The sequence below is a fragment of the Perca fluviatilis genome, chromosome 7 (genome assembly GCF_010015445.1).
Source record: "Perca fluviatilis chromosome 7, GENO_Pfluv_1.0, whole genome shotgun sequence".
NCBI classification, from domain to species: domain Eukaryota; kingdom Metazoa; phylum Chordata; class Actinopteri; order Perciformes; family Percidae; genus Perca; species Perca fluviatilis.
Genome location: NC_053118.1, coordinates 10,323,429 through 10,343,297, shown reverse-complemented (window position 1 = coordinate 10,343,297; position 19,869 = coordinate 10,323,429). Strand labels below are relative to the sequence as shown.

The 19,869-nt window shown below is 40.6% G+C and overlaps 1 protein-coding gene across 2 annotated transcripts in view; it reads right to left on the bottom strand.

Moving 5' to 3' along the window:
* The window catches only part of LOC120562586 (cytochrome b5 reductase 4), a 29,614-nt gene extending 14,480 nt beyond the window's left edge, over nucleotides 1-15,134 (bottom strand). The window contains exons 1-8 of one of the 2 annotated variants that reach the window (XM_039806375.1): nucleotides 14,907-15,134; nucleotides 13,622-13,746; nucleotides 11,368-11,521; nucleotides 10,151-10,251; nucleotides 8,965-9,049; nucleotides 7,747-7,828; nucleotides 7,584-7,641; nucleotides 3,140-3,233 (exon numbers count right to left, since the gene is read on the bottom strand). In XM_039806375.1, coding sequence (XP_039662309.1) covers nucleotides 3,140-3,233; nucleotides 7,584-7,641; nucleotides 7,747-7,828; nucleotides 8,965-9,049; nucleotides 10,151-10,251; nucleotides 11,368-11,521; nucleotides 13,622-13,746; nucleotides 14,907-15,027 — 820 coding nt within the window. In that variant the 5' untranslated portion in view covers nucleotides 15,028-15,134. The remainder of the gene's footprint in view (nucleotides 1-3,139; nucleotides 3,234-7,583; nucleotides 7,642-7,746; nucleotides 7,829-8,964; nucleotides 9,050-10,150; nucleotides 10,252-11,367; nucleotides 11,522-13,621; nucleotides 13,747-14,906) is intronic. The other variant, XM_039806376.1, reaches the window with a different exon arrangement.
* Nucleotides 15,135-19,869: the final 4,735 nt, after the last annotated feature.

The window sequence follows — 19,869 nt, the reverse complement described above, 5'->3', positions numbered from 1 at the left end:
TTGTATAGCACCTTTAATGACACGTTAACCCAAAGTGCTTTACTTTATAAATAGAAAACAAGGAAGACATACAAGTGTGACGACACACACACACACACAGACACAAAGTGCAGCAGGCAGAGGAGAGATATACCATAGATAGACTGTATATTATTAGTCTATGAGATATACCCGTTTCTTTTCGGGAGACTTGTTTAAATTATTGCCATAGGCTATAGCCTACATTATATTTTGTATTTAGTTCATATTTTTGGTGTATTTGTTTTCCGATTTATTAGAAATTGAGTTTCAGTCTTTATGATAAATGAACAGTTGTACATAAAGTGGTAACATGCTATGACATGTTATGTAGACTAAAGGGGAGACACCAACTTTTATAATTTGAATTTCTAATTTCCATCTCCCTGGGCATATACAGTGCACTACAATAATACATACCTGTCAAGTATCCCGTTTTGGCCGGGAAAGTCCCGTATTTTACCCTTCTTTCCCGCAGTCCTCCCGTATTAGTATTTTCCCGTAAATCTCCCGTATTTTAACCTGCGTTATTAAAAAATAATACCCTGGGTCCGAGCGGAGTAAAAAATAAAAAACATTCCCAATCTGAGCTCTGTCACTAGCCTCGCGATAACTGCCACCTGCAGTAGCCTACTACAGGTACTGTAGGTGGCAGTTGTCGCGAAGTTAGTGTGTGAGGTCAGATGATGAGAGACCGGATGATGGACGCCGACAGAGACGGTGCGCTGCCAAAACTTCTGAAGGCTTTACTGCATTCCCCACAGCAATGCAAGTTCAGAAAGGGTGTTTAGCATGGTACGAAGATTGTTCCAGAGAATAGGATGACGTTAGACAACAGAACTGTTCTGCGCCACTCTCATGTAAACCACTCTGTAAACCACTCTGGCCCAGCCCACAAATACACTCCTTCCAAAACAATCTTAAAGAATGCAAAGTCTGCAACTAAATTTTTATACAATAACTCACTAAAAGAGTAAAGAAAAGTTATGTGAAATGAAAAGAAAAACTGTAAAAGAAAAGCAATATGAAATGAAAAGAATGTGTGGAATGAAAATAAAATGTAAAGACAAGCAATGTTATAAATTGTAAATGTTTTCAGCATTCAGCATCAAGTGGTGATTTTAGCTTTCTTGTACACCTGTCTTAAAATGTAAGGGATACTGGAGCTTGGTTGGGGTGGTGGGACTGCTTGCGGTGGGCGCCGGAAAACTTTCCCTTATTTTCAAATCCAAAACTTGACAGGTATGCAATAATATAGAAATGATAATTCCACATAACACTAATAGGAACACATAGGACACACCAGTGCATATGCCTATTTATTTGTTTTATTTAATCTGACTTAAACTTATATGCTAATAATAGTAGGGATCACGTTCCACTCTTTTGAATAAGTAAGGGGTGTTTGAGCTAAACCATAAACAATAAAATTAAAGCTCAATTAGTTTTATTTGTCAATATTATTGCAATAGTTGTAGCATTATGAGGTTTTCTTGTCCGGAGATTGTTTTAATACAAAGTGGTTATATTGTTGTGGTTTTTATTTCTAGCTGGTATTTTGGAGCCTTGCAGGTAGCCTCTGTGCTGGGAGTGTTGAGCAATAACAGGAAGAAGGCATCGTCTCAAACTGTTAACAGCGTTTTCTGTGCTTGTGAACTTGCGAGTTAATTCTTCCAAGAACAACCAGCAAGAACGTTCTCCCCAAGAACACAAGTCCGTACTTTGCATTCTTGGTATTGAGAAACGCCCACTGTGTTGATTTTCACATTTGTCGACCAAATCACATCATGTTTGTAGCAACCAAAGTTAGTTCTCTGTTACAATTAAAAATGAGTGTATTATCATTTAACGCACACATGTCAAACTCAAGGCCCCTTGCAGATTTTGATACAGCCCACGTATAAATTTAGGTTCACAATTTTTTGGGGGCTTTTTCTGAAGTTTTTGAATGCTTTTGGCACTTTTATCATCATTCTTGCCACTTTTTTTGCCGCCTTTTCCAACGTTGTTTTTTTATGTTTTTGTTGCTTTTGTCAACCTTTGAGCAGCACTTTTTGTCTTTTTTTGCAGACTTTTTTAGGGCTTTAGGTAGACCAAATTAAGTCAGAAGACAATATGAGTGTGGCATTTGGTGAAATTGAATTTGACACCCCTGATTTAACTGTTTTAAAGACGTACAGACCACACGCGACTGTTGCAGCACATTTTTAGATGTGGAGCCAGGACTGATGGGGGTTCCTGAGGGAGTTCACTTAGGAAGAGCAGACACATAACTCTGCAATGATCTTTAAATGGAGTTGTGTGACATAATTCCATGCACATCGAGTACTTGTCCTGCTGTCTGCTGATGTCTATGGACCTCTTCACAGCAGACATTTTGACTTGTCATAGTAGGAAAAGCACAGCTGAAATTGATAACCTTAACGATGGCTCAATTCCATCAAGTGTCCCAGTAAGCTATTTCAGTGAGTCAGCATGCACAATACCAGGGCCTCTCCTAAGTTGAATGCAGCCATCATCAATGGTTTTGAATACACCAGTGCTTTTCCTACTATGACATGTCAACATGTCTGCCGTGAAAAAGGTCTATAGGAATTGAATTGTACCTTATTAATTCCATATTATTAGATGGCCACCCTCTAAACCAGTAGGTAATCCTGGCACTGACAAGCAAGCAAGCAAACTTAACCTACACGGTACTGTGTAGCTAGGCATAGGCCCGTTACTGGTTTTAAGGTATACCGCGGTTTGAAAACATTTTCGTCATTCCGTTTTTTTATGAGTCTTCAAGGACAGAAAGTAGACTTTAGAAATCCCTCTCCCTGCCAGTGTGCAGTGTGTTTAATAATTTGATGATTTTTTTTTACCCAGACATTTCAAAAATAAAACATTTTACAATACTGTGATATTTTTGCTGAAGGTTATCATCCTGTCAGAATCTCAAACCGGCCCATGCCTGTATGTAGCACTTTTCAAAAACAGAAGTTACAAAAGGGCTTTACAGGAGAAAGAAAAGAGGAAGAAGAAGAAAACAATATGGGCTGCACCTCAGCGTGTCTCACTTATGTTTTGTTTTGCAGAAGAAAGCACTTTAAATGTAGGAAGACATAGCTCTACTCACGTAAATGTATCATGTAGGACATTTGCCCCAGCAGCACTTCCAGCCGTAGAACCCCGGCCTCAAGATCAACAGTGGTGCAGCCCGAGCTGGGGATCTGACAGAAAAAAAACAATATCAGGGATTTTTCTTGCATCGAAAATGTTTTAGTGGCCCCCAAAGAGGTTTTTAGCCAGCACCAAAGGAAAATCGCACTTTATATTTAACATCACTGACGAATCTAATTTAAAATAAAAAAACATTACAGTTTATAATGTTTTGTATTCATGATACTACTGTATTATGTAAATGTGCTCCTTGGGAAATAAGTTTCCGTTAAGCCCTGTTCCATCAAATGAACTGGACTTTGTGGTCAAGTGTAGTAGGATGCCAAAGCCCCCTTCCCTTACTGCATTATACTTTTTTTTTTTTTATTTATTGTTACCTGCCACCAGAATTTTGTATTTGCCTTGATTAAATTTTTACCATAAATTTGACAGTGCAGGAAATTAAGTCTTTTGGCGCTTACCCACTGCTAGTACCAGCTCTACTCAGCTCGGCTCGACCGCGTTGCCCCGTCCTCCATTTTCCATTGCAGATTAAGTACCGCTTCATGCGTGTGGCGAGCGTGGCTGGTCATCATAGCGCCGCCACAGGAAACTGCCGTGACCTAACGCGACACACACACAGAACGTCGAAGGTGTGTTGTTGTTGCCACAGCCAGAAGACAAATTTAGTTTCAAAAGAAGCTGGAGGCAGCAAAAAAAAAATACCGCTGGCTAAACTATTTAAAAATTGCAGGTTTGTTCAGGACACCCCCGTCTGTCGCTAGCAATGATGACGCAGTGATTAGTGACAATTCTCTCCGACCAATCAGTAGTCTGCAGGTTTTCACGTCACCTTTTGGTATCACCTCAGCTCGTTTGGAACCTTGACGGAGGCGATACTAAAACAAGTACCTGTTGGCAGGTACCAGGGACTTTTTTTCATAATGGAAAACCAAAAAAGGCGAGTAGAGTTGAGGTGAGTCGAGCAGGTACCATGTAATGGAAAAACGCCATTTGACACTCAAAAATTCCTGGGGGAGTACCCCCCCCAGACACCCCGCTTCATATGTGTCCCCATAAATGCCCATTCTGAGCCAGGAAAAACCCTCAATATGCATAAATTACAGCTTACAATTAATTACAATGATTTCTTCAATTAATTGCACATTTATTTTCGGTTCTAAATGTACTTTGAAAGGAAAACATTTTCAAGTTTTTAAGGCTTAAGTGGTATTTAAGAATCTACTATTCTGGTGGTAACCCCATTCACATGGACAGTACATGGAAAGAATAACATCTGGAAGGGCTGTGAAAATCAACTTGCCATTCGAAAAAACCTTTTCTTTATCCATTTCTGCACATAGAGCTTTGCGAAATCACAGAACGAGTGTGCGTTAATCGCGCATCAAAAACAAATTGTGGCGTTAAAAGAAATTTGCATTAAAGCTATGGTGCATAGTTTCTGTCACCGCTATGAGGAATTCTAAGTAATGACAACAACGTGGTCCACGTGACGCAAGCCTTCGGTGGTCGCTCACCACCCCTCCCCCACCAGTTGCTAGTAACTCGGGGAGGAAACGGTGGTTTCAAAAACATGAAATTATCCTGTAGTTTTTATATCCTCTTTGTTTCCAAAGCTGAACGCTGTTGTCCTTTCTCAGCCTGATATGCAACGCATCACTCAAGCTTCTGCGCTCGAAAGTTGCCGGACTATACCATTTAGTAAACATACCCTTACTGAGAAATACAGAGAGAGTTGTGTGGAGCTGACGAGTCTTAATTAGCTTTGTATCAACTCATTTGGCATTGGCTTGAATGTAACGGAGGTTCATTAATACAAAATAGTTGCGCACTAGAAGAGTTTATGCTCAACGCATTGTTCGTTGCAGTACTCTCCGAAACACGAGAGGGCGTACGACCTGTCTCTCTTAGTTACGCTGTTATAGTTCTAGACTGCCGGGGGACTTCCTTCCTTTGACACACTGAGCTGCTCTCTCCTCTCCCTTTCTATTACCATTTGTGTGCATCCCGTTCCAGAAATGCTTGTTATTAATCCTAGCTTCTGGGGAGTTTACTCCCCGGAGTCCTTATGTTTTTTCCCCCCAGCGTATTTCCTTGGAGAACGTTGGCACCAAGATCCTGGTTGCAGCTGTCGCCGTGGTCATGCTGCACTCCCTGCTGAGCTCAGCGGTGCCCTGCAATGTCATCCTGCGTCCTGCTGAACCCTGCTGCTTCCTGCTACGTCCATCCCTGCTCTGCTGGGCCACGCTACATCCTGTAACGCCCTGCAGCGCCCTGATATGACATGAACTACTACGACTACCATTTGAAGTCACTGTTCCATTATTAATGTGACTATTATCGCCACTGTTCATCACATCCCCAACCGGCACCGTCAGACACCGCCTACCAAGAGCCTGGGTCTGTCCCAGGTTTCTTCCCAAGAGGGAGTTTTTCCTCGCCACTGTCGCACTGCTTGCTCTTGAGGGAATTACTGCAATTGTTGTGGCTTTGTAAATTATAGAGTGTGGTCTCGACCTACTCTATCTGTAAAGTGTCTCGAGATAACTTGTGTTATGATTTGATACTATAAATAAAATTGAATTGAATTGAACAAAATAATCTGCAAATAAATCAAGAAGTAGTAGAGAAGAAGAGGCCGGAAGTTAAGGAAAGCAGGCTGCCTGGCAACAGCAGTAAACACATCCATAAACATAAACAGTGTTGGGCAAGTTACTTCCAAAATGTAATACATTATTGATTACTAGTTACTGTCATTTGAGAGTAATTAGTTATATTACACTATTACCGTCTCTGAATTGTAATGCTTTACACTACTTTTGCATTACTTTCACCAAATTAACAGCGGAAGTTTGACTTGGCAGGTAGCTTGTGTGAATTTTACCACCGGATCAACAAAGTCTCATCTTTATCCACTATATACATCATAATTTAGTCATATTATTTTGTTTTATTAATCTGACTCTGCAAAGCAAATAAAGCTATAAAATAAATGTTAAGTAAATCGTACAATAGCCTACTTGACTCTGAATTGTGGTGGACTAGAAGTAGCCTAATAAGTAGGAGAAAATGAAAATACTCAATTAAAAGCACCCTACAATTGAATCAAAGTAGCCTACGGTATAGTTACTTTCCACCGCTGATAAAAATGTAATGATATTACGTGTAGCAGGACTAAACATTAATTCCCGGCATGTTGTTATCTGTCATGTTTTGCGCGCGGTGTTGGTGAATTCTTAAAAAAACGCCACTAAATGTCGGTTTAACATGCGTTGTAACTCGCGTTACTGAGATTGTAACTCGTGTTACTGAGATTGTAACGGCTACAATATTACTCTAATTGCGTTACTTTTGGAACGCGTTACTCCCAACACTGATGTTAAACACAGACCTGCCGCGAAACACCTTATATTCATCTACTCTGATCATTAACATGACTCTTGTTTTTCTCCACATCTTAACGACCATCTGCTTCTAACACTGTTAAGAACACTCTTTCCATGAAGCCGTTTTTTTAGCTTTGACAAAACGATCTCTCGTGTTTTTCCACATTCTCCAGCAAAATGTTTTTTTCTTCTCCCAGTGTGGTGTCTCTCTCGGACCACAAATTAAAGGCTGTTTGACTCCCTGTGGTCTGTACATGGAGAATTACACATTCGTAGAAGTGAATCTGCTCTTCCCAGCCGAACGTGTTGAACTGAAAGCGCAGCGGGCGCGTAGTTACAAAAATTCAGAGGTGCTCGACGACGCGCTGCGACAGATTGCGGAGCCTTCGCGCTGGAAACGACAGCCGCGGCGACGTCATTTTATGAATGACCGGAACCGGAACACGGTGGCTACCGTAAACCTAGCTTTACGCCGTCCCAACCCTCACATGGTTGGGGGGGGACAAAGGTGAAGATCAAGAGGGATCCTGGTGTCTAGCCTGCAGATAGAGGCTGCAGCAGGGGACACACACATTAGCAGTGATTTCTGGGTGCTTTTGTTGTGCTTGGTCTCAGTCTTGAAGCAAAAATGACAAACACGCACCTGTGACACAACCCTCATTGTGCATGCCCCTCCCTTCATCAGCCTGGTGGGTGGAGTCGGATCATCAGGGAGATTCAGCTAACCAGCTCAGCCAGTCTCTTTCTATACCCTTGGCTTCCACCCGGTTTGCTTTGGTTGTATTAGTTTGTCTTTACGGCAAATACCCTTTTAGTTATGTAAAATAAACTTATTTTTAGTTACAAGTAAGCGTGGTCTCCCTTCCTTGGTCCTGCCTTGGGCCAGGCTTGGGCAGGCTTGGGCACACACTCTATATCTCATCAACAACCCACTGGATTTTTAACTGTATGCCAACAGAGCTCAGTAGCTTATTTGATGCCTCAGGAATGTGGGTGTGGTCGATGAGGGATTACCTTCCGTTTAGCATAAAGGACCAGATGAACAGTCACATCAGTTTGGAACCAGTCATACCTACACAAACAACAGACAGCAGATAATAATAATAATAATGTCATTGAGTATGAGTTTAACTCTGACGTGTCATTATTATATTTGTTTTTAGATGTCCTTTCATACCGAGGCCGGGAGTCTTTGTCTTGGGGAGGAGCCACTGACATAGGTGGGGCGAGGCCAGTCGGTGGCGTAGGAGGAGTGATAGCTGACAAGAAAAACAGAAATGAACGCAAACCACTACTGAGGCATACCATAATTCTTTAGATAGATTTCCAGGCAGCCACTGTTTACACTCATTCTAATACTACATTAAAATCCAGTTGCAGACACTTGCACTTCCTTTTCTTTTTTAAATCTCTTTTTTAATATTTTATTAGTCACATTTTTGAGAGGAAATCAACTTGTTAAAAGTTCTCAAGAGTGACAGACTGGTACTACTTTTAGAACTACAAGTAAAAGCATTCTATCAACATTGTCATCCCCAAGGAATTTACTCATATCATTTATGATATTAAGGACAGCTTTAAGTAACCTGAAGGGTTCAGGCAGAAACATTATGTGGGATAACAATGTGCTTAAACCATTTTTGTGACTAGCTTTGTGCAGGATCCATCAACAGGGTCCTTACACTTTGGAAACACAGCTTTGTGACAGTTATGTTTTACATCTACCACAACCAACAATATTTGTATGTATTTATTTTTCAAGCCCAGCTATGTATAAATTACAGTCGGACTGATACTGGGTGTAGATGCCAATACGTATATTAGTTTTTTTTTTTTTTAAATGAACACATGACGTACATTTTTTTTCTTACAAAGTTCTCTTTGGTTATTTAAATGCCTGTGATAAGGGTACACACTTTATTGATCAGCCTCTAATATTTTTTAATGTATAGAAAACCTTAGTTACTTGTATTATTTTTCTATACAGCTGCATTTAAAATGTTTCCATTGTCTAATACCTCCAATTGCAATGGCCAGAAAAACTAGAATACGTCTTAATCATAATTTCAACTTTGTGACTTAAAGGGTCGTATACAGTGATGTTACACTCCCTCCTAGGAGCCATCTTTCTCTGAAATTCATCTTGGAGGATGAAAAACATAACAGACATCACACATCTTTTTTATAAAGACAGCGCCAAAAAAGAGAAGGCATGGAGTTTAACCGTAGGAGTGCCTGAAGTGGAAGGTAGATACTAGCTTAATAAACATGTGAGTGTTCTGTAAAGTACTTGTAGAGACAATATAAGCTGCGAGTCGGGCAGGCAAGACGCTCCACTTCTGAAACGCTCCCTAATGTGTTCTACGTGTGTGTGTATGTGTGTGTGTGTGTGTACCTTTATTGGCTGTGGGGACCTTGGTGGCCATCCTGCCCACCAGGCACTCTTTTAACATGGACTCATAGTTCACCCAACGATGGACCTATGCAAAAAACACACGCATGTCACCATAGCAACACATGTAAACCCAATCAAGTCACCCATGAACAGATTAAAGAGCTAATAGAACTGCATTAAACCGTGCAGCACTCACAAGGCAGCCCATTAACTTACATTGTAGCTTATTTTGCCACTGCCGACTGCAGCGATCTCGCTTAATACTGGACCAATGTCAAAGATTGTTGTTCCCATCAGTCACTTAGACACAAAAACATAGGAAAATAAGGTCCAGGTTGAAAAAAACCCCGGTAGTTAGCCTTTAACATGAATTTATTTACTGTGCTGTTATCTAATGTTTAGTATCTTGTATTTTAGCTGCTGGCTCAGTGTGGCGGGCGTACCTGGTTTTCATTTGTGTTGTGTATGTTTCTATGTTTGTTGCTGTTGTTGTGCTGTCAATATAATATGCTTGTCATGGTCCTTGATGTGATTTCAGGGTTTCTGCAGGTTTCACTAAGTCAAATTTAAGACTTTTTAATACCATCATGAAGGAAATTTAAGACCTTTATCACAACATCAACTTTGCCTTTTTCGCTAAAGGCATCGCTAAACTTGCACGTCCCCATAGCTGAAGAATGAAATCTGTTTTATGTCCGTGGTACAATCTGTAAAAGAGACTCGCACCAATCACACGAAAGCTGATTGGCTGCAATATAAGTTTTCTCATGGGTGGGCCAAATTCTCTGGGCGGGCAAAGCAGAGAAAGGGGAGGTAACCTTTCGCCTAATGAGATCATAAAGGGAAGATTCCAGATCGGCCCATCTGAGCTTTCAATATTCTCAAAGGCAGAGCAGGATACCCAGGGCTAGGTTTACACCTATCGCCATTTCTAGCCACTGGGGGACCATAGGCAGGCTGGGGGAACTCATATTAATGTTAAAAAAAACTCATGAAGTGAAATTTTCATGCCATGGGACCTTTGAGATCTGGCGGAAACCCTGGATTTGATGCCTGCTGCAGATCAAACTTCCTTTGGGATAATAAAAGTTGAAGTTGGAAAATAACTGCACCTTTAAAATTTGTACCTTTAGGTTTATAAAGTACCATGAAAACGACGGTGCTCTTTCTCCATCCCCTTCCATACCTGGTCAAACAGCTCAGTGCCATCTATCCCAGCGGCCTTCATCAGCTCAGCTTCCCCACCAGGGTGGTAGTCCATGTAGGGGGTCACGTTGTAAACCATACCTGAAAACATCCAGAAGGAAAAAGAGCTTTGTGTATATCACGTTCCAGCGTCCTCTGCTGACAGAAATGATAACCGCAACACACTTACTGTATGTCAAATGATGGCATTATGTTTAATGCCAGCAGTAGCTTGTCAGCTAGCAGTGGCTAGCTGACAAGCTACAGTGTGGCTTGGATTATTTTTTAAGGAGACTTGGACTGAGATAGGTGAGATCAAGTATCATTAAGCTGACATCAAGTATTCTCCAACCTGCTAAACACTACTAAACGCTACTAGGGGTTGGGGGGAAAATATCTAAAATTGTATGCATCGTGATTTTTTTTTTTCGACGACTTTTAAAATCGATAGATTTTTTCCTAAAATTGATCGACAATCAACAAAAGCATATCGTCACAGCCCTAACAGCTACCATGCAGGTTAACTTATTCCCCTGTTTCTTTTAAAGGTCCAGACACACCGACAAGATGGCCGACCCTCGGCAGAAAAGGCAGTCGGACTGATCAGTCTCCCCGAGTTGGTCAAAAAAGTGCCTCGGAACACACCGAAGAGACGAGGCGTAATACGTCTCCTTAACAGCAGGCGGCACTAATCTATATTGTCGCCCAAAAAATGAAAACCGGCAGCTGATTGGACGAACGCGTCACGTTGGTCTGGTTTCTCCGGAAATTCAAAGCCAGACTGTCATGGCGGCTTGTTCAGAATACGATCTCATATTGTACTAAAATAGTTCACCGAAACGTGTTTCTGAAAACATTTTAAGCGAGAAATAGGCCATGCAGTTGCTGAATCTGTCTTCATTTCAGATCGTCAATGGTCAGTTTAAAAGATTTTCGGCAGATTTTGAGAGACTCTAGTCACGCTCATTCCGCTCCCCATTTCCGGGTTAGCACTCTACCAATCAGATGGGTCATTTGAGTCCGACTGCCGGCAGTGCCCCTCCCGCCGATTATACTTGTCAAATCAGCCAAAATGAAGGACGACGGCATGGAATACACTGAACAGAGTCGAGTTACTGAGCTCGCCAGACTGTCCGACGGCCGATTATCGGCTTAGTGTGTCTCGGGCTCAAGTGTGAAGCAGCCCCTGTCCTATGTCAGACTATCATGCAGGCTCACCTCGTATGCAGGTCCAGCAGTCCTCCCTTGTGTTGTGTTTCTGCAGCTCTTCCTGGGTAACTTCAATCAGGCGCCCTCTGAGCCCTGTCAGATCTTTTCCACTCTTGGAAAATCGAATCCAGTCCATTAAACTGTGGCCAGGCTTCAACGCCACCTAGCGTTAAATAGGCAAGGGCAGAGTCAAGTAAAAGAAGATAGCCTTGTATTATTCTCTTCTGGAGATATGTGAACGCATGTTAAGACCAAATTTAAGACAAAGCATCGTCACGTTGAGCCCGTGCGTCGACAGAATTTGAATAACACAACTGGCAGACACCAACGGACTCAACAATCTGATCCGCAAGGCCAGTGATGTTGTTGGGGTGGAGCTGGACTCCTTAAAGACAGTGGCTGCATCTCATGTCTCTTATTTGATAGCTCCTCGGTCCTCGGCTGAAACAGTTCTGTCCCTCATCCGAAAAGGCCATCTCAAAGCTCTTATTTCTACCCCGAGGAGTGAGCATCGAGGAGGGCTCTCCGAGGAGCTACGAGTGAGGATTCCCAGAAGCTGTGCAGCTGAAAGGGTTGCCACTCTAACACCGCCCATACAGCTGACGAATTAATGGGATGCATCAGAGTAAAGGACGTCTCATCTTTAAAACACATTTGCTCGCTTCCTCTCTCCTCCCATGATTTCCTCGCATCTCTCCCGTACTTCCTCGGTGGAACGGACTAAGACACGAGGAAGGGAGGCAAGTGGAGGAGCCGGGGATGCAATTTAAGAGAAATGAGATGCAGCCAGTGTCAGAGAGGAGGATGCTGTCAAAAATACATTCCATCCTGGACAACTCCTCCCACAGGGTTTCCCCCAGAAAAGTTGTTAAGCCCGGTGGCAAGTTTCTTTTTTTTTTTTTTCGACAAGGCTGGGGCCAGTCATAGACTGACGGCAGCATTAATGCAAAGCCCAATAGTTTCTGTGATAACAGATTATAGGTCGGAATTACGAAATTGAGAATTTAAAAAAGCTATAAGACAGATTCCATAGGGCCCTACATTAGGTCAGTGCTAAAAGCTAACTGGAGATTTGAAGATATGACTACGTCTAAGATTCCAACCAAGCCGCCCCACTGTAACTGTAGTTTAACCCTTGTGTTGACTTCGGGTCACTTTGACCCAATTTTTGTTTTATATCAGAAAATATGGGACGTAGAAATAAATTCTGAAAATGTGTAGAAGAAAAATTTAACAATTTAAAATGTTGGAAAAAGCAAAAACAAACTGTGAAAAAAAGGCGTCAAAAACGTCAAAAAAAAAATGTTTCTTTCAAGGTTGATGGGAAGACAACACAAGGGTTAGAACACGTCTTAAAAAATACATTACAAAATAATTCATTACATGTCATTTAGCTGACGCTTTTATCCAAAGTGACATGTAATTGCTATATAAGTCAGAGGTCGTACGCCTCTGGAACAACTATGGGTTATGTGCCTTGCTCAGGGATACATTGGCTGATGTATTGCAGTGGGAATCGAACCCAGATCTCTCACAACAACGGCATTTGTCATATCCACTGCTCCACCCCCATAATCTACATAATTCCCACTGATTTAGGCCTGGTGGGGGGACAACTCCTCCCTCTGAGTGATACATGCTTAGAGTGTCTAAAACTGGACTCACAGCACACATTTCCACATAACATCTCAATATTCTTGGACAATTATGTACAATACTTACTTGGTGCAATAATGTATCAGTTACATGTGTAATATATGTTATTCATTCAGTGCTGCTACTAATATTCACACTGTACTTATATGTTTGTACTGTATTTCTGTTGACACTGTATTTCATTATGTTCACACTGCACTACAGTATCATTTGTACAATCCATTGTTTTAGAAACAATCTTTTTAACCTAATCTCACTTTACTTCTACTTAACGTTTTTATTTCTAACTGTAGCTATATTACTTTATACACTTACTGACAAGCTCTTTTCTTACTCTTATTTCACGTTGAATTTGACTGTGAGCAACTGCAACTTAACAAAATTAGCACATGCTTCACTGTTGACTATATGTAGGCTATGTCGAAATTAAGACAGCTCTGAAGGATTTAACGTTAGCTAGCTCCTAGACGTGGAGTTCACTATTATTATAGGGTATGTAGGCTACTTTTGTCACTCCAAGACAACTTTACACTCTCAGGTTTTAGAAAAGGTTTTATGTATACTTTATATAGAAAGAAGAAGTGATTTTCATCTGTTGTGGTGTTACCTTGTTCCTTCCGGACTGGCCGGACGGAGCGACCCGCTGCTGGGAACACGGCGCAGGGAACGACTGGCTGGGAACGTTCAACATGTTGGGAACGCTTCGGAGGCAGCCCCAGTTTCGAAGAAACCCTATTTAACCAACGGTAGTTCACCACATAACACACACGCACGACAGTTTTGTAACTTAGTCACACCGGCTGCTAGATGTAAAAGGTACAAGTCCCCTCCCTTGTTGTGACCTTAACAGTCATTGGTTGTGACACATTTCTCTTGAAAAACTGTGTTGAGCAATGCTGCTTAGCTAGAAAGGCTAAGCTAAGCTAGGCTAAGAAGACATTACGTGCTAACTAATAACAGCACATTATATATCGTCACATTACATTTCGATTAAAGTTAATATTTGCCGTGTTAAATAAATAATTAAGAAGCAAATTCATAAGTTGCTCGCTATCTAGCTAAGTAATTGGTTCCGCCACCATGTAAAGACTACACTCGCTAATGTTAATTGTCGCACAATTTGACGACGACGTCAACAAATGGTGTCATCAAGTTGCGACGGTCCTCTGTTGCCCTCTACTGTTCGTTCATATATATATATATATATATATATATATATATATATATATATATATATATATATATATATATATATATAGTGTCTATGGTAGGCTTTACTATGTATATATAAAGGGCCTTGCGTTAAGCCAGCATTTACAAGGCATCACAAGACAAGAAAGTAATGTAAGTTCCTTTAAGAACTCAAAAATAACATATGTTTTTACAAATAACACTTGGAATGATAAAGGTAGTGATAAATAAAATGACCATGGTGTTTCATTTTTTCTTTCTTGATTTCAATCAACTTTTTTTTCTACGAAAATAAACCAAAACACTGACAACGAGGAAGATCTTGGGTAGATAATGATAATACATATGAAACCAAATTTAAGTCATACCCTTTAAACTAAAAATAAATCAGGTTTGAATTTGAATCAAACTAAATAAGCTTGTTTATAAGAAACCATAAAGTGCATATTAGGATGGATGGATTCCCCCTCTATCTTTTTTTATTACGCAGATATTTTGAAATGCTATAGAGGAGTAGCACAGGTGTAATAACATTAACAATGGCTGCATTACGTTCAGGTTTGCCACTCCCCAGGATCCTGTAGACTATTGTGCATGCTGGCTTTTAACATTGGTTGAGAGACTTACATGGTCATTATTAACAATATTAATCACTCCGATGCTTTCAATTCAAACTGACATGAAAAATGCAAATAACCCACCTGAAATCAAACTATTGAATACATTGGTGAAAAATGAACCATTTTGGCCTCTGCTTGATCCACTCTCGCTGTCATCATCATCGTCATCCTCTTCTGAATCTCTCTGATTTTCGTCTGACATTGTGAAAACATGGTATCTCACAGAGTTTTGATGTTGTATCTATTACAGTGTAATACAATTTAGGCCTACCTCAGACTTTCATCAGGGCAACTGAAGGGTTTGCTTTTGAAAGGTTAATCTGCTAAGAGGATTTAAGGACACAAATTCTCCGACTTCAAAATAAAGGTCCATGTGCACCTACACTCTAAGACACGTGTTAAACCAAAGGCCAGCGGGCCAAATCCGACCCCACTCAGACTTTGATCCAGCCTGCATGTCAATTTAGGATCCTAATAAATTTTGCTTTTTTTAAATTTTTTTGGCCCTTCTTTTGATGTTTTTGTCGCGTTGTTCGACCTTTTTTGGGGCTTTTTTCTATGATGGCTAAGGGACGTTTTTGCTAACTTTTTGAGGGCTTTATGTGGACCAAACTGTAAGTGAGAAGACTTTATAAGGCATACAATAATACAGTTATTTGACTTTTCTCTTAAATAAAAGCATGTTAATAAACTAAACATGTCTGGACCTGGATGTGATTCTTATTTTCCAGTGAAATTGAGTTAGACACCCCTGCTCGAAGAAATATCTGTGTATTAACAGTTGTATGACTGTATATTTTAACAGAAAGAGTCCATAGAACGTGATTCACAGTTGTATTTCTGTTTGTTTACATTTCCAATTGCATTATGGGACATTTATCTGTGCTACGACAGCTAACGTAGTTATTAACGTAGTTACCGTAGTGAGCTATTCACAACACCATTATCGTATATTATTAACCAGCACTTGCATCAGCGAGAGTCAAAAGCAAAAAACAAAGTGTTTAAAGCGTTGAAAAAAGTGTTGAAAAGCATTAAAAAAAGAACATAGTTAATTTCAGAAGTTTACTAACTGAGCAGCTTTGTGTGAGAGAATTTTGAATAACAGAGTCCGGGTAATGAGCCGACAGAACTTTTTCAGATTTATTTCTTAGAGTGCATGGCAAAAGTATTGAATCTTGAATCTTAAAAAAACTTAATTCCTGAGGTAGGCAGCTGTTTGGAGACTAGAAGGTTGGCAATACCTGTCACAAGGCGGGTTGGGCATCGTTTGGATTTGAACAATTCTGATTCCAATTCCGATTCTTCTATTCCTTTCGATTCCGGTTCTTCTCGATTCTTGATTCCGATTCTTTGGCAGAAGCAGAACAGCTTCAGATATTCTCATTTCAACACACATGTATTATGTCCTTTTGTTCAAATTGTCAGCAATTGTCTGTTGGTCTATAACGCTGTGTCTCAAAAATAGTTTAAATTATTTAGTCAGAAACTCAGAAAAACAGCATTGTTGGCCAGCATGACTGGAATGTGTGTATTTACAGGGCTTCATGGGATCAACTTGTATAGGAGTTTATCAGTTCAGCAAGAACTGTATCATTGTTCACTATACCATGTTTTGTTTTTCTCTAAAACGTACCGATATATTGTTTTATTGTTTATTTTAGAAAAAATATTCTATTCTATAGTAGCCTATTCTAGTCTATTCATTTTCATTCATTGTATTTGTCAGTTGCTTTCTGGAGCTCTGGCACGAAACAAAACTGGGTATGACTGTGTATGGGACAAATACATGTGCCTTGGTTTGAAATCACTCCTGTGGGAACTCCTAACCACCTTTGTTTTTGCCTCTTTCTTAATTATTCTTACTTTCTACAGATTTTATTGTTAATTTTATCTGTCTTTGTGCTGCTATTGAGCTTGTTTTCTGCTGTGCAGAAAGTACTGCTACAATCACCCAACATCAAGAGGGTTTACATGCAACAACCACAACATACAGTGCAACATGTTCTTCTGTGCAGCTTCCTGAAGATGGCAGCAAAGATCAACACTGATTCAATAGCCGGCAACACTTTTATGGTTTTGTTGCTCTTGATGGATGTTTTCTTATATTCCATAACAAGGCAACATGAGCACAGATGAGCCAACTCTGAGTTTGAATTGCTAACACATAGAGGGCTATATTTTAAAGTAAGTCTTATACATTGGAGCTAAATGCTTTGCCAGTGATGTCACTAGTGCATTTAAGTGTCATGTTGATTGTTTCCTACACTGTAAACAGTGCTTATTTGTATCAACTTAAAAAAATTAGTGAACTAGTTGCATGAATTATTTTGAGTTTTAACTACTCTTTCTGGATTGTGCTGCCAACATAACGACAGTAGTTGAGGGTACAAAAATAATTTGTCCCTCCAACTAATTCCTAAGTTTTTATAAAAACTCATATCAAGACTTGTGGCAACTTGCAATTATAATTGCCAGAACAACGTAATGTTTCCAATTCATACAAATATATGTTTTGTTGTTGACACAACATGAAATAACATGTATTGCTGACAAAAAATGAAAAACCTTTTTTACAGTGTGTGCTTACCACTATCCTCCTTATGCCATCACTTGCCTACTCTTGTATTCTACCTCTTTTTCTCCCTCTCTTTTGTCACTCTACCCATCTCTTCCTCTCTTTGTGTAGATGCAGCACAGGGGCAGATAACTATTATTTCAAAACCATTTGCCAGATCATTACCAGCTAATCCCGTGTTTGGTCTGATGAGTCACGCGCCACATTTGCCACGGTACGGGGCGGCTTGGGGCCCTTTCACAAACACTGGCCAAAGACCACCGGCCTGCCCTGTGGGGCCCCCAGACCGCGGGGGGTTGGGGGTGGGAGAAAGGGTATTCCTCTGGGACAAGCATGAATCAGCAGAGACCCAGCAGAGTGGAAATTAGAGTACAGAGTGTTAACTGTGAATCTACTCAAGATTCTTTTATCATTTAGACCTGAAAACTGTATTTGCTAATTGTCATCATTATCTTGTCTAAAGCGTTCTTAAGCAGTCCTGCAGTAGTGATGAAAGCTCTTTCATTCTTTCCCCCCTTGCAAGCCCTCTCTTCAAATAAACTACATCAGTTTACACTATTTACCAGATGAACACTATAAAATGGTTTTCCCTTCACTCTATCCCTGTTGAGTAATAAAAAGGGGACGTATAGAGTAGCAAAATGTACTGCAGTTTGTGCTACATTGAAAAAAATCTTTGTCCTCATCTATTATTAATTTACCTAAAAACTAATTAAAAGAAATAAGCCAATGAGCATAATTTTTAGAAAACATGGGTCAAGGTACACTACCCAGAAAGAACGATGTGTGTGAAGTGTGCCAAAGTAGAACAATGTGTTATTCATGGTAGTTTTATAATCCATCAAAAGAACAATTGGATGTAGCTATTTATACTTTTAGAATGAAATCATCTAAAAAGACATCTTAAAAGCTGGTCCAACCAACTGCTGTGGGTCACCCTCCAGCTTCTCTACCGGCCTTTCTCCCTTCCATGGCCACCAACAACATCAACATGATTCTAGTTCCACATTTTCTATCTGCTCCCTACCTTTGCCTTATACTAAAGATTTATGGTTCTGTGGAGGCTCCACGCAGAGCTTTCGCCTACGTAAGTGGCCTGAAGTTTATGCATGTGCGTTGGTGTGTGCTTCGATCTCTTTAAGAGAATAGCAGGGCCGGCATGTGTGTGTGCTGGTGGAGCGTGTGGTAGAGCGAGTGAGAGATTGAAGGTGATTATCTTCGGAGCGAGTAGCGACTCTAGAGTCATAGTGAGAGAAAGTGTCTCCCCTGTGCTTTCTGACCAAGGTGGGAAATCTGGAGCAGGAAAAGTTAACCCTCTCCTTGATTTCATGTTGTTTATGGAGAAGGAGAACCAGGAAATGAGTCGGGGGGGAAATGCAACGCTACCAAGCCACGGCCGAGCAACGTGCGCCACCGCGACGTGTAGTTACATTTTCCGAGATGTGCATGTCAGGCTACGGCGTAGGGTCCGTGTCTCTACGTACCTACGTACGTAGCTACAAAGCCCCCCCCCCTCCTGAAATATGATTGCCTCCCCCCATAGTGACACCCCCCCAATATATTGGGCTAGAGTGCTGTCAATGTGACAATTATGATTTCCATCGGATCAGAGTACTGTCACTTGGCTGACTGTTTTGCCAGTTTTCCCAGCCCTTGTCACATGACCAATTAATGTTTCCATGATGACTATTACAATGTGAAGTATAAGCTCATCTAGGCTCAGCTTTCACATTTATTACAGCTATTTATTAAGTTGCTACAAATGCTTTAATATTACAGCCAGTTGGATTATTGTATGCAAGTACAATAAGTCATAGGCGTAATTTACAAACCCCCCCATAATCAAAACTGACCAGTGCAACCCACCCCAAAAACCTATTATAATTTCCTTTACATAAATAAAGGCATTTGCACCGTAAATTGATGCAAAGAAGGCACAAATTGTTGAAGAAAAATTCACCAGACTGTTTGACGTTCAAAATTTCAATTTTGCTCAAAAGTGGAGATCTCAGGCCCCAATGTTGAACCCAAAGTTACGCCCTTGTTACAGTACATTATACATGTGGATTAAAGCTGCATTACTTTATGCAAAACACATAAGTTCAGTGTTTTTTCCTGATTTCCATTTCCAATCAAAATCGTGTTCAGCATATTTTTTGTAGAGTATTCCCTGTAAATTACCAATGGTTTCCTCTGACTTCCTGCTGGACTCTCCATCTGGGCCAGGATGTTACATTGTAGCTGAAAACAGGCAGCATGAGAAACACTCGGGTCTTACCAATATATATATATATTCTCAGGCGGAAGAATATAGTACTTGGGCGGAGTGATATGCTCGCAGCAAGCCTGTCGCAAGTTCCCGGTTTGTTTACGGATAGAAGATGGCTGTGTCTCATGTTACGTTGTTTTTTGTACACGCTGTGACTCACAACATATAAACAGGAACATGTTGGCGTTATTTTGTCA